Source organism: Myxocyprinus asiaticus, chromosome 24 (genome assembly GCF_019703515.2).
Source record: "Myxocyprinus asiaticus isolate MX2 ecotype Aquarium Trade chromosome 24, UBuf_Myxa_2, whole genome shotgun sequence".
NCBI lineage: Eukaryota > Metazoa > Chordata > Actinopteri > Cypriniformes > Catostomidae > Myxocyprinus > Myxocyprinus asiaticus.
Window position 1 is genome coordinate 5,895,589 of NC_059367.1, and position 14,713 is coordinate 5,910,301.

General features: G+C 39.6%; 1 protein-coding gene across 1 annotated transcript; it reads left to right on the plus strand.

The window, feature by feature from the left end:
- The first annotated feature begins 61 nt into the window (after positions 1–61).
- Positions 62–12,891, plus strand: ssuh2rs1 (ssu-2 homolog, related sequence 1). Its single transcript, XM_051653530.1, has 12 exons — positions 62–200; positions 729–833; positions 993–1,068; positions 5,773–5,902; positions 6,082–6,142; positions 6,353–6,474; positions 7,133–7,195; positions 7,544–7,626; positions 9,609–9,701; positions 10,209–10,314; positions 11,257–11,364; positions 11,622–12,891. The coding sequence occupies exons 2-12, from the start codon at positions 731–733 to the stop codon at positions 11,760–11,762; spliced, it is 1,086 nt and encodes a 361-aa protein (XP_051509490.1). The 5' UTR covers positions 62–200; positions 729–730; the 3' UTR covers positions 11,763–12,891.
- Positions 12,892–14,713: the final 1,822 nt, after the last annotated feature.

Consider the following 14,713-nt stretch of genomic DNA (forward strand, 5'->3'; position numbering starts at 1 on the left):
ACCCACTCCTCTATGTCCAGCCATCCAATAGCAGCAGCTCTCAGAACACACATTCCAAACCCACAAGTACACCACACTTAAGTCCACAGGAAGCAGAGCTCACTGGTTACCACAAAGAAAACAACTGATTTTGGACATCTTATTCAACAATAATTTAATCAATTGAGACTTTTTTCTAAGTGCTTTTCAAGATCCAAAGAGTAAGTCTTTAACTATTGCTCATTGCAGCCTTTCAAAAATAACATGTTCAAACACTTATTTTCTCTGAGCAGCTGAAGACTAAAAATAACCTACAACCTAAACTTTTAACTATTTATAAACTAGTTTTAAATTCCGTTGTATGGTACAATCATTGATGTATATTCGCATCAAGTGAAATTTAGTTTTTTGTTTTTTCTAAATGTGCTTTTCTCTGTTCTAAATACTTTTCATACTATTCATACAGTAATTCAAGTTAATGTCAGGCTATTGTCACCATGCAGTGCAATAGAGGAAAGCTAAATGTATTGAAATGAAATTTATGAGTATAGTATAAATGTAAAGAAACTGATAAATATATTGTACACATACTTTTATATAGAAATGTTTTTTAATATAAAGTAAAAGAGCCTTTCATTGCATTGAAACCGTTTCAATTAAGTTGAAATAAAATGTTGTCAATAATTCATAGTGTAAACCACTGGAAAACTGGAAAACTACCCTAACCAGTCTCTTTGAATTTCTTTCAGCCATGTCGGCCCCACCTGCGGCAGGCACCTTCGGCCCTTCTGCGCCTCCAGCAAGCATGTTTGACACCGTCCCCGGATATGAGGGAACTGTGGCCGGTGGAGGTGGTAAGAAGCATGCAAGTTATGTCTTTATCAAACAGCAAAGAATTTAATGAAAACGCTTCAGCTTGAGTAATAAACTGTGCTCGTGGTCTTCATAGGCTGTGTTCAGGACTCAAACTAGTTTGTACTAGTTTTGCTTTTGATGTGCTTCTCTTATTACAGGTGGGTATCTTCCACCTCCAATGCCGTCTGTACCAATCCCTGCGCCCGTGCCTTCCCCCAACCAACCAGAGTGGCTGTAAGAGTTTTTTTTTTTTCTTTACAAAAAACAACACAATATGCATAAAAACGTATCTTAAATAAACACTGTCCAGGTACCCGTCTCTGTCATTCAATACTCAAACCATCATGTCTCATAATGACTGCTTGAGTTCAGTTTGAAATAGTGCTATTATCATGAACGAAAATTAGATGAAAACATTTTCGTTAACAAAAATAAAAATGAAAACATAATATAATTGGGAAAAACTGAGACTGAGACTAAAGTACATTTTTTTATGACTCTAAAATTAAATAAAATACAAATTTCACACAGTTAAGATTATTGGTTACACTTTCCAGTAAGTTTTCATTTGTTTACATTAGATATAATGAACTAAAAATGGACAATATCTTTTTGAAAGCATTTATTAATCTTTTTAATGTTAGTTTACAAAAATACAACTGTTCCTTGTTAATTCATGGTCCATTAACTAATGTTAACATACACAACTTTTGTTTCAAAAATGTGTTAGTATATGCTGAAATTAACAATAACCAATATTAATAAATCCTGTAAAATATTGTTCATTGTTAGTTCATGTTAACTAATGTAGTTAACTAATGTTAACAAATGGAAACTTATTGTAAAGTGTTACCAACATATCTAAATGATATCAGTTAAATCATTAACTTTGACTGCCCTAAAATAGTAAAACGAAACTAAAAACTAAGGGAGGAATTTATTATAAATGTATTGTATCCACTGTTAATTTGCACGCAATGTCTGCCCATGTTCAGCAACTGATTCACCAAAGGAATTATGCAAATCATTCAATGGCACCAACAAAATCTGTGCTGAACTTAATTTGCACGGCACAATTACAATCTTGCAGGTTGGTTCTTAGCGACATGTCAAAAGTGCGCTTGACTACACAACTCATCTTGATATATGCCAGGTTATAATGCTCTTCTACATTGTTTGATCATTATTGCTCATAATTTTTTCTGCCATGATCGATAGAAAATGTACACAAACATATCCTTTAAATAAAATTCAGTTTACCACCTGCTTTCCTCAGGTGGTATTAGCGGAGTGTTAATTGTGCCACGCAAATAGCACAGAGTTTTGTGAATGAAGTGCAATCTATAATGAGCCTAATTTACATAGATAGGAGACGTATTTGCTAGGAAAGGAATGACAATGGCTTAAGACGTAACACTATTTCAATGCTGACTGTACCTAACTAACTAGATTGCTGGTGGTTAGTGAACAATGCAGGTTTTTGCGCTTAATTGCTGTTTAGTGAATTCTCCATAAGTATACTGAAAAACTAAAACTAAACTTAAATTAGAAAACACTGAAAAAATGAAAAAAGAAGGAAAAATAAATAACACAAAAATTAATTGAAAGTTCAAACTGAAATAAAAACAGAAATAAAAACTTTATTTGAAATTCAAAACCACACCGAAAAAAGTTAACCTTAAATTGTGCTTCATGAGGTAACATCTAAATAAATGTCCTGGTTACTTGCGTAACCTCCATTCCCTGATGGAGGGAACGAGACGTTGTGTCGATGTAGTGACACTAGGGGTCACTCTTGGGAGCCCGAAACACCTCTGGTCTTTGAAAAAAGGCCAATGAAAATTGGCGAGTGGTATTTGCATAACACTCCCCCGAACATACGGGTTTAAAAGGAGCTGGTATGCAACCACTCATTCAGGTTTTGTGCTGAGGACCCGAGACAAGGTCCCGGCCATTTCAGCGGGTAGTCCAGCGTTGTGGCAGGAGGGACACAATGTCTCATTCCCTCCATTAGGGAACGGAGGTTACACAAGTAACCAGGACGTTCCCTATCTGTCACTCACTCACTCGACATTGTGTCGATGTAATGACACTAGGGGTCCCTATACGAAACGCCACAACTGGCTGAACTGTGTTACATGAACTGGTGGTGTGTGACGGGCAGACCACTGTGTGCCTCGTAGCCAGCGCACCAGGCCAACACGTAACCTCCCCCAGCGCAGTTATGAGTGTCGAAAGGCCCTTCGGGGACAAGTCGACTGCCCAAAACATAGATACAGGCTAGCCCAGTCGTGGCCTCTTATCTCTATTTTTTTTCTTTTTTTTTCTCTCCCCAAAACAAAAAGTTTAATTTGTTAACCGACTTGGGCTACCAGGTCTACGTCGGGGCAGTGTCATTCCCAAGGGGAAGACACCGTGGAGACCACACCCCGCCCAGAGAGAGAGGGGGGGTATTTTGAGTGGAAATACGTCACATGGTCTTGCCGAGCTTTGTCGGAAATATGTCATGTGGAGAAGTCCCATGGTAGGTCCTACCCTACGGGGGAGGAGTTTCTACAAACATGGTGACTGGGGCAGAGGGGCCTCTGCCCAAGGAAGACACAGTTTACCAACAGGGAAACGAATTAGCGGAAGATCTACGTTGCATGGGGTTACCTATGGGGAACCAACACATGCAGAGCACCTACCCCAGTAAAGGGCTTAGTTAGCACATGTACTGAGCCTGCAGCAAGTTTCTCCGCAAACTCGTCTGCCACAGGGCTCGGAGGAAATCATCCAGGGAACACAGTTTGTGAACACTACTGGGAATCAACGGCACACTTCTTCAGCTCAGGGGAGGTGAAAGGAGCTATGCGCAAGCGATACACCTGGCCAGCTGTCCCGGACTTACCTGCTTGTGCCTGCCACTACACGGGAAGAAACCGGCTCCACCCGGAGATTGTAGAACCTCGCAAAGGTGTTGGGTGTTGCCCAGCCTGCTGCTCTGCAAATGTCTGTTAGAGAGGCGCCACTGGTCAAGGTCCAGGAGGCCGCCACACTCCTGGTAGAATGGGCTTGTAGCCCTGCTGGGGGCTGCACGTCCTGAGCATGATATGCCATTGCTATGGCATCAATGTGCCAGTGGGCGATCCTCTGCTTGGAGACAGCGCTTCCTTTCCGCTGTCCACCAAAGCAGACAAAGAGCTGCTCAGAGACTCTAAAACTCTGCGTGCAATCCAAATAGATGCATAAAGTGCGCACCGGACACAGCAACGTCAGGGCTGGGTCTGCCTCCTCCTGAGGCAGCACTTGCAGGTTCACCACCTGGTCCCTAAAAGGGGTCATGGGGACCTTGGGCACATAGCCCGGTCAGGGACTCAGGATCACGTGAGAGTAGCCCGGACCGAACTCCAGGTACGTTTCGCTGACAGAGAACGCTTGCAGGTCTCCTACCCTCTTGATGGAAGTGAACGCAGTCAGGAGGGCAATCTTCAAAGAGAATGCCTTAAGCTCAGCTGACTGCAGGGGCTCAGAGGGGGCTCCCTGTGGACCCTGAAGAACTACAGAGAGGTCCCATGCTGGATTGAGGCACGGTCTGAAGGGATTCAACCTCCTGGCGCCCCTCAGGAACCTGATGATCAGGTCGTGCTTCCCTAAGGACTTACCATCCACTGTGTCATGGTGTGCCGCTATATTGGCTACATACACCTTCAAGGTGGAGGGGGTCAGCCGTCCTTCCAACTCTCCTGCAGGAAGGAAAGCACTGATCCAACTGTGCATCTCTGGGGGTCTTCACGTCGGGAAGATCACCTCTTAGTGAACAGACACCACTTCAAGGCATACAGGCGCCTCGTAGAGGGGGGCCCTAGCTTGAGTGATCGTGTCTACCACCGTGCGTGGTAGGCCACTTAAGTCTTCCGCGTCCCATCCAGAGATTCCAGAGGTCTGATCACGGGTGCCAGATGGTGCCCCACCCCTGAGAAAGAAGGTCCTTCCTCAGGGGAATTCGCCGGGGGGGGCTGTCTCGAGGAGCGTGAGGTCCGAGAACCACGTCTGGGTGGGCTAGTAGGGTGCTACCAGGACGATCTGCTCCTCGTCCTCCCTGACCTTGCACAGGGTCTGTGCAAGTAGGCTCACTGGGGGAAATGCATATTTGCGATGTCCAGTGGGCCAGCTGTGTGCCAGTGCATCTATACCGAGAGGTGCCTCGGTCAGGGCGTACCAGAGCGGGCAGTGGGAGGATTCTTGGGAAGCGAACAGGTCTACCTGTGCCTGCCCGAATCGACTCCAAATGAGCTGGACCACCTGAGGGTGGAGTCTCCATATTCCCCTGAGGGTAACCTGTCATGACAGCGCATCCGCTGCAGTGTTGAGGTTGCCCAGGATGTGAGTGGCTCGCAGCGAATTGAGGTGCTGCTGACCACGAGGTGCCTGGAGACCTGCTCTAGCAGAACGCCTGCCCATAGAAATGTGAGGTCGGTCCAAGGGCTGAAGAGGCTGTGACAGACCGGCGTGATGGCCATGCGATGTGTCCCGCGGCGCCATGCCCATCTCGGGACTCGAGTCTAGAGCCAGTGCTGAAGCGGTCTCATATGCATCAACCCAAGCGGAGTGGCCACTGCTGAGGATGCCATATGCCCCAAGAGCCTCTGAAACAGTTTCAGTGGAACCGCTGTCTTCTGTCTGAACACCTTCAAACAGGTCAGCACCGACTGTGCGTGCTCGTTCGTGTGTAATATCGCTGGATGTTTTCCTTAATCAAACACATATGCTGATTCACCTTGTAAGCTATTAGTAAAGTGCACCATGACCTGAATTGAGTGTTTCAGATTAGAAAGACCTAAAATAGTGGTAGGGGACATCTAGAAGCTAGACTGAAAATGCTGTACTACACACATTGTATGTGTAAGTATTGTGAAAAGGTCACCATTATATTGATATTCTTCTTATTGTTTACAGAATTCCTTCCATCTCAGAGGAAAGAGCGCGTGAAGCTCTTGCAACATATGTCGATAGCAAGTGCTGCTACAGCTCTGCCCCGGTCAAAGAAGGAGTTATAACCAACATGGAAATCTTTAATACCTACAGGGTGAAGCATAATTCAGTTTTATAGTTTATTGATTTATCGGTTGTCTCAAGCACATGGAGAACAGTATAAATGCATTAACTGGTAGACAAAGTTTCTTTTGGACACGCATAATTCTGATGTTGTGTTTTTGTTAGTGATTTTCAACAAGGTCTGTCTTCTTGCACTGCTTCTGTTCTCAGTACCGTTTAGAGACATTCACGGAGTCCAGATCTACTGAATGGAGTCAAGAGCCTTACTCAGGTACCTAAAGTATATCAAGTCTTTTAGCTGCATCATTCAGATTCAGACTCATCACATTGAGCCAGAACTTGACATGTCAGGCTGTTCAAGCAAAGACATCATTATCTTCTCATTTCACGTTGGTAAAAGTTTTAAATGGCATTCCATTTGTACGTTTCTCTGAGTTTAACTTTGGCCAATCATTCCACTCTTTCTGTCTCGCTCTCGCAGGGCAGCCTGTGGATGCTGGTGCTCAACCACCTCCAGGACCGTGGCAGATCGCAGTTCAAGCTCCAGCCTTCTTTCAAGAACACAAGCAGACCATTAAAGTGCCCTATACTTCTTCTCTCAAGGTCTGACCTTTATAAGAAAAGTTCACCTAAACATAAAAATTTGGTCATTTTTTTCTCATCCTCATGTCTTTCCAGTGAGCGCTTGGTCACAGTGGCTTGTGCTTTCATGCAAACACTTGCGTTTTTATTGCTATGCACGCATTAGCGTGCAATTGGAGTCAAGATTTTCACTGAATAATACTTAAATTTCATTGTGTGCCTTCAGAGCACTTGTAATATGACAAGTCACTTTTATGACTACTTTTGGGGTCCTTTTTTAAGCTTTAAACTTAAGATGGACTGCGATGTTCATTAGAAAATTTCCCTTTGTGTTTTGCATAAGAAAGAAATTCATACAGGTTCAAAACAACATGAGGGTGGGTAAATTATAATTGAATTTTCATTTTTAAGTGAATTATCCCTTTAACCTTAAGAACCGCCAATACAAACAACAGAGCATTTCACATACTCTGTATCAGAACATTTCTGCATGAAACAACAAATTGTAAAGGTGTTATTTACCTTCCAGATGATCACAAGAAAGAATCAAGGAATGTCATTAAATAGTTCTGTTTGAAAAATTACTATAAAGTGCAAAAGCTTTTATTTTTCCTGGTGGCAAACTTGGCAGCAATGTTGAAAATCAATAAATCAAGTATAATTTTCTGTTTTACCCAAGAACTGTCACTCGTGTCTTGGAATGGGGAGAAGCCCGTGTACCACATGTGCTGGAGCTGGAAATGTAAGTGGCATCTCGACTGGCACAGACCAGACCAGCTGCATGCCAGTCAGTTCATTTTTCACATAGGAATTTCAGAAAATATACCAATTGGGTTTCGTGACAGTGTCCCTTTGTGTATTGCTGGGTATTGGCACTAATTTCCTAATTGAATTTGATTCCAATTTAAAAGCACTTGATTCCAGTTGGGAATATTAAAATATACAATTTTGGAGACGTTTAACACAGTATTGAAAGGAAATGTGCACACAAGTCAAGCATTTACAAAGAAAGAAAGGTTTTCATTCAGTGGAAATAACCTGAAATTACCTTTATATTACCCATTTCTCCTCTATTGTTGTCCATTCACAGAAAGTCTGCTGGGTATGTAATGGTTCTGGTAATCGTATGAGTGATGAGCGTTGCACGCACTGCAATGGGCGAGGACGTGAGAAGTAAGTCAACTCTACAGTGCTTTAAATTTGAGTGGAATTAATGTTCCTTAGGCTATCACCTGCACTAGTTTTGTTTTGCTTTTTTTTAGTGTTTTAGATAACATGAACTTTTTTGACTGGGATTATGGGCACATTTAAGAATTGAATTAATATATATACAGTATATATATATATATGTATATATATACTTTTATTGTCTTCCTTGAGGTCCACTGATAGTGTTAGTAAAGTTTTTTTGCACCAAAATTGTCATAATTTTGTAATATATGATCATTTTTCACCCTGTCTCTGGTTCTCTGTCTGAAATGCTCGGTTTTAGCCTAAGCACCTCCTTAAAACTTCAACGTAATGATTGCCTAAAATCGGGCAGCCTTAACTGGAAGAGAATGAACAAGCCCCTCAACATTATAAAACGAAATTTCAGTGTTTACATATAATGGACATCCAACACATTGCATCCGAATATATTAAACTGTCTCAAGCACAACTGGTAACACTCAGCACCATAAACTATCAAACTGTTATGGCAATAGAAATATTCATGAATGGAACTGTTTACTTACTGTTTTGCGGTCAGGTCAAAGTGGTTTAAACTGCCCCATCCTTCAATAACAGGTCCTTTATGAAGCTTGAATAGAATTTTGACTGGTTCACTATCAGTCCACGCTGATATGAGCCAAAAAAATCATACATACATATTCCAAAGCACGATGAAACAAGACACACACACATACAGTATCATCGAGCACTGAGGCGCACATCACCGCATCAAAACTGTCAAAGATGTCCATCAAGTTCATTTACATACACCAACGAGCAACTGATGGAACAGAATGGTCTCCTTTTTAGAGTTGTAACTTGACACTGCGTCTTTTAAAAGTGGGGCGAGATGCATGACAACAGTCAAAGACATCTGTCTAGTGCATGTTCATATACAAAAATAATTCAAAATAGTCCATATGGTTTTTATCCTGCTCTCTCTCTCTCTCTCTCTCTCTCTCTCTCTCTCTCTCTCTCTCTCTGAGTACAAACAGTGGGTGGGACTATTACTTAATAAATTAAATTTCAGTATCAGAGCATGTCAGCCGAGCAATCAGAATTTCATTGGAGCGAGGACCGCGTTTCATGAAACTGCGTTCAGCCCCGCTCCGGCTGCTCACAAGGCGCTCACTTTCCGCTCCAAACAGAATGCGCTACATTTCGGGTGTGGCCACATTAATATGGGCTTCTACACTGACAAATATCTGGTGTTGGCGGCTGTATTAGGTCCAAGATTATAAACCGAGTGGATTATCAGAGATGAGGCAGCGTTTAAACTCTGTGTGATTCATGAGCTGATGGTGACAGGTGCCGATTCAAACAACAGACTACAGTGAGGTGAGAGCACAGAGGCAGTTCAAAACAAAGATTAGTTTGCCGGACATACATCTGTAAAGTAAAATTATTTTATTAGGCTACCGCGGACATCTGTAAGGTTTACCGTCAGTTCGCACGAATGCCTAATTTCTTTCTCATTTCATGCTGCTCTGCTCCAACCTTGCTCATGAGCACTTGTGAGCGAGGAGCAGAGCGATGACTTTTGAACTTGAGCGCTGGAGTTGAGTGATCACACATGAGTGAATATTTGAGTGGAGCGACAGTTCACTCCACTTCCGCTCACATGCTCTGTTCAGTATGAATGACCCATAAACATGTTATCATACACACAACATATTTGTTGTGAAACATTAGATAATATTAGTAATAAGTTTATAATAAACCACCTATTCAAATGTTTTATTTTATTTATATGTATATTTACATTTTATGGATGATGGTGGAAAAATTTTCTAATTTCCTCAATATATTATTTAATAAAAAATTTCATACAAATTTCAAGTTATGAATTGAAAGGAAGCCAGTTGTTAAGTTCAGAATGTTGTCCGACCCTGTTTTTATCATATTTTTTTGTATGCATCTAACTGTGGTCTGGCCTCTTTCAGTTGTAGTTCATGCAGTGGCAACGGCTCTTGCCAATGTGACACCTGCCATGGAAAGAGACAGCTGCTCGTCTTTATCAATCTCAATGTAAAATGGTATAATACATGATTTATTAGTGATGTTTTCAAAGGCAAGCTTGACTATTGCTATTACTTAGGGTTTATTTTTTCCCAGTCATGTGGCTTGTTGAGGAGAGGTGTGCTTTTACTTTTCTTAGTGATCAGACTCACAATTTATCCCTGGCGCATGATAAAATAGGCGAAACATATAGACTTAAATTGGAGGTACCCAAGCCATATCCAGGGACTAGAACATCATAGAGACTTGGAGGTGGGTAATTGGGAGAGTAAGTAATCACCTAGCAACCACATAGCAATGCAGTAACCATTAAGACAACCTTATCAAACACATAGCAGCACATGGCAACCATCCATAACATCCTAGAATTGTAGCAGCAATTTTTGCAAAGGCAAACACCACTCACATTTCCTTAATTTTACTTAATTTAATGAATTCATGATATTAAAAAGTTTTTTGAGTGACCTGTCTCGTGCCGAATGCTACTTTTTTTTTTTAACTTTTTTTTTTTTGTACCATTTTAGGAGCACAGAGAAAGATAATTTCATAGCACAACAGTCAAGTGGACTGAACGTGCACAATCTAGAGAGCGTTTCAGGAAAGGAGCTCTTCAAAGACACCCAGTTTATGGTAAGCACAGGCTTGTATGGTCATAGAGGGATAAAAAAGAAAATGTTATAGTTACAAGAAACTTATGAGCATGAGGGTGAAATATAGAAACACTATATGGCCAACATCCCATTGGAATTAACAGGTTTGTCTATTCCAGGAATTCCAGTGAAAACTAATCTTAATGCTACTGAATACATTGAAATCCTTGTGAAGTTCTTTGTGCTTTAAACGTTGTGGCAGCTGTTTAGTGAGGACCCTATTCTGTTCCAGATAACAATGCCTCTGTGTACAAAATGAAGTCACTATAGAAATGGTTTACTGAGTCTGGTGTGGAAGATCTTGACTGGGCTGCCCAAAGTCCAGACCTGAATCCATTTGAGATTAGTTGCAACGCATGAAATAGCAATTCCTCGCAGCCATGCTCATCTAATGGAAAAAGCACATACAGCATGGGTGAGGTATTCGTGTGACTACTTGTGGCCATATAGTGTACTGTATGTGTAACAGGAGCCAACTGGTATGTGATAGCTGTGTGGAATGTGAAAACATCACTCCCCTGGCCTAAATAGGCGCCCTAGCGACTGACGCTAGAGGCTGTAGCCTTTAGCCTCCTCGTTAGCACGCCTGCCTCACATACCGGCTGACGCCAGTTCAAATCCAGCTTGGATGGGAGGAGGTTTAGGGGGGTGAGTGTAACAGGAGCCAGCTGGTAAGTGTTAGCTGTGCGATATGTGTAAACATCACTCCCCTGGCCTAAGGAGGTGCACTAGCGACTGACGTAGAGGCTGTAGCCTTTAACTTCCTCGTTAGCGCGCCCGCCTCTCATGCCGGCTGACGCTGGTTTGAATCCTGCTTGGAGCGGGTCGAGAAGGATTGGTTACATATGTGTACATTAAACAATTTGACTCTGTGGTTGCGCTGTATATTTGTAATATGAAGATCATTGTGTGTTCACTTTAGCTATATCCAGTGATGGGTTTCCCAGACGCCTCTGTTGGTCAAGCATCCGAGCGTTTAGTAAGAGAACATCAGGTGAAATTTGCCCAAACCTCCCGCTTATTACAGCAGGTACTGCTGTCTGTCTGTCTGTCTGTCTATCTATCTGTCTGTCTGTCTGTCTGTCTCTCTATTGTAGCTGTCTGTCTAACTGAACTCTTAACTAAGTATAACTCATAAACAAAAATAATTAAAAAAAAATGTTGCTATATGATTTTCAGTCTATTTGTGACAGGAGATAATCAATACTGGTGAATCATGAATCTGGTTGCAATTCTTTAACTTAATATCCCTTTTTTAATTTAAAATTCTTTCATTTCCTGTTTCAGAGGCAGACAATAGAGCTCATTCCCATCACCAAAGTAAACTACATGTGGAAAGGAAAATCCCATGTTTATTTTGTGTATGGAAATGAGTTTGAAGTGAAGGCTGATGACTACCCTGCCACCTGCTGCTGTTCTGTGATGTAACTCTGAAAAATCACATATTGTTTTGGGGGCTGATGTAATTCTGCACAATCATCCCAACACTGGAAAGTACATCCAAACATCATCAATGTTGCCTATACATCTCTCACCCTAATGGGCATTATTAGTAAAAGAAGTCCATTAAAACTGTTGCATGGTAAATTACAACCTTGTAGATGTTTGTTATATGACTCAGTGTTTCCAAATGTGAATGACTACATTTTCCTTTCCAGCAAGGAACTGTTCGAGTCATCAACATACATTAGCTTGTATCACAAATTTGAATTAAAAAATAGTCTGGAGTAAAATGTTAGTAAAAATTATGTAATTAATTAAAATAAGCTCAAGTTTTGAGACATGAACATATCACCACATTGCCCCACTTTGTTGGGTAACACTTTACAATAAGATTGTTTTTGTTAACATTAGTTTAAATGAAATAACAATGAACAATAATTTTACAGCACTTGGTTATCTTGGTTAATGTTCATTTCAACATACTAATACAGTAAATGTTTGAAATAAACTCGTATATGTTAACATTAGTTAATACATTATAAACAAACTATAAACAATTGTTTTGATAATATTAACTAAGACTACTTAATGCTGTAAAAATATGTTGATTATTGTAAGTTCATGATACCTAAAGCATTTACAATTTTTTTGTACCACTGCACAAAAGTACATTTAGTTTATTGTAGTCAAGATACAAATCTTTATTGTTAATTAATAGACTGTGCAATTCTCTTATAGAATTATGCAAACATAGTTCAATATGTCATTTGTATTTTTACATTTTAATATAACAGACATTACTGTCATATCTTAAGTGTTTTCACACATTGCATTATTGTGCTGACATTCCTTACTGATGTTAAAGATTAAAGGTTTTATTTTAACATTTATCATTCACCCTAGGAAGGAGCCAAGGAACAATGATTTTATTAAAAGTTCTTATTAATAGATGTCTAAATAACAACCTCCAAACCTTTTTTACGTTTAATGTTTTTTTCTAGAAGATATCAAACTCTACCATACGGTTGAGATGTCTGTTTATGGTCAAACTTGCTTTAAATGGGCATTACTATTTCTTGGTCTTTCTATGTATAATAAACAGCTTTTAACTTTATTAGCAGGTCTTGGATGCATTTAATAATTTAGCAAACTTCCCATGAAATGATAGATACCTTTAAGGGTATTTTGAATTGCTACATTACATACAGTACATACCTCAATAAATTGGTCAGTGGCTGTCCACATTACATCCAGACCACAAAATCAGATGTGCATTCAACTCACATTTATTACAATTCACATTTTGTTTAGTTTTTTTTTCATTACTAGTTTTCAACAGGTAACATCCTAATCTTCATTATAATTACATTTAAATCATTTTAATTTTTTTACATTTAAGTCATTTGGCAGATGCTTTTATTCGAAGCGACTTACAAAAGAGGAATAATACATCATAAGCGATTAATCTTAAGGAGACCGCAGTACAAAAAGTGCTGCATTACAAAGTTTCAGCATCAGAATAATAGTATTTAAGACAAACTAGAGTGAAACAAAAATTACATATATGCAGTATATATATATATTTATTTATTAACGGTCAAAAGTTTTGAAACACTCATTCTTATTATTTATTTATTTTATTTTTTCACATTTTAGAATAATAGTAAAGTCATCAAAACTATGGAACAACATAAATGGAACTATGGGAATTATGTTGTGACTAAACAAAATCCAAAATAAATCAAAACTGTGTTATATTTTAGCATCTTCAAAGTAGTCACCCTTTGCCAAGAATTTGCAGACATGTACTCTTGACATTTTCTCAACCAACTTCTTGAGGTATCACCCTGGGATGCTTTTTAAACAGTATTGAAGGAGTTCCCATCTATGTTGGGCACTTATTTTCTGCTTTTCTTTATTATTTGGTACAAGTCATTAATTTCAAAACCTTTTTTTTTAAATAAAATTTTAGTTTGATAATGAAATAAATTAATATGGTGGCACAATTATATTTTTGTCTACAAAACTAATTTCAAACATTTAAGCATACACCTTCATATCAAAAGATTTTTAAGATCATGTGAAACATTTCAGTCAAGTGTTTCAAAACTTCTGACCAGTAGTGTGTGTGTATACATATATATATATTGTTGGTACAACAAGGCGCCAGCCGACCGCAGGCTTCCGATTAGAACGTAGCTCTGCACGAAAGATTTTAGATATGCTTGAATTTCATAGCCTTGAATTTGATATGTGCAGCAACCGGCAGCCAGTGAAGAAACACAAGGAGTGGTGTTACATGCGGTCTCTTTGGTTCATTAAAGACCAGACGTGCTTCTGCATTCTGGATCATTTGCAGAGGCTTAATTGCATATGCAGGGAGGCCTGCAGTGAGAGCATTACAGTAGTCCAATCTAGTTATGACAAGTGACTGAACAAGGAGTTGTGTGGCATGTTGAGAGAGGAAGGGTCTTATTTTCCTGATGTTGTAAGAGTGTAAATCTACATGATCATGCCATCTTTGAGATTTGGGCTGTGAAATTGAGTTGGTTGTCGATGGTTACCTCTAGATTTCTGACCGTTTTAGATGGCATTATTGTAGATGAACCTAGCTGAATGTTCAACCGTTTAAATCAACCGTTTACAGTGGCAAACATGCCAAATCAGAAATATTTAAATTTCAATGCAATAAAAAGAGTTATTTTGTTACATTTTCAGTCAATTCAATACATTTAAATAAATTCAAAAACTTCATAAGTAACTTCAACTGAATAACCTTATTTGCTTAGAAATGTACCTAAAAATGTAATTGCTCTTTCCTTTTCCATAAAACAGTATCTTTCCTTTTAACTACAATACAAAAACACCAGATCTCATCAATCAACCCAACACTGATTTATTCCCTATTATTAAATTTATGATATTATAATAATATC

Bases quoted from the DNA above. Each gene is read 5' to 3' on its own strand.
- ssuh2rs1 (XM_051653530.1), top strand. From the start codon at position 731: ATGTCGGCCCCACCTGCGGCAGGCACCTTCGGCCCTTCTGCGCCTCCA. The intron at 834-992 runs GTAAGAAGCATG...CTCTTATTACAG, and splicing joins AACTGTGGCCGGTGGAGGTG to GTGGGTATCTTCCACCTCCA. The intron at 11,365-11,621 runs GTACTGCTGTCT...TTCCTGTTTCAG, and splicing joins CCTCCCGCTTATTACAGCAG to AGGCAGACAATAGAGCTCAT.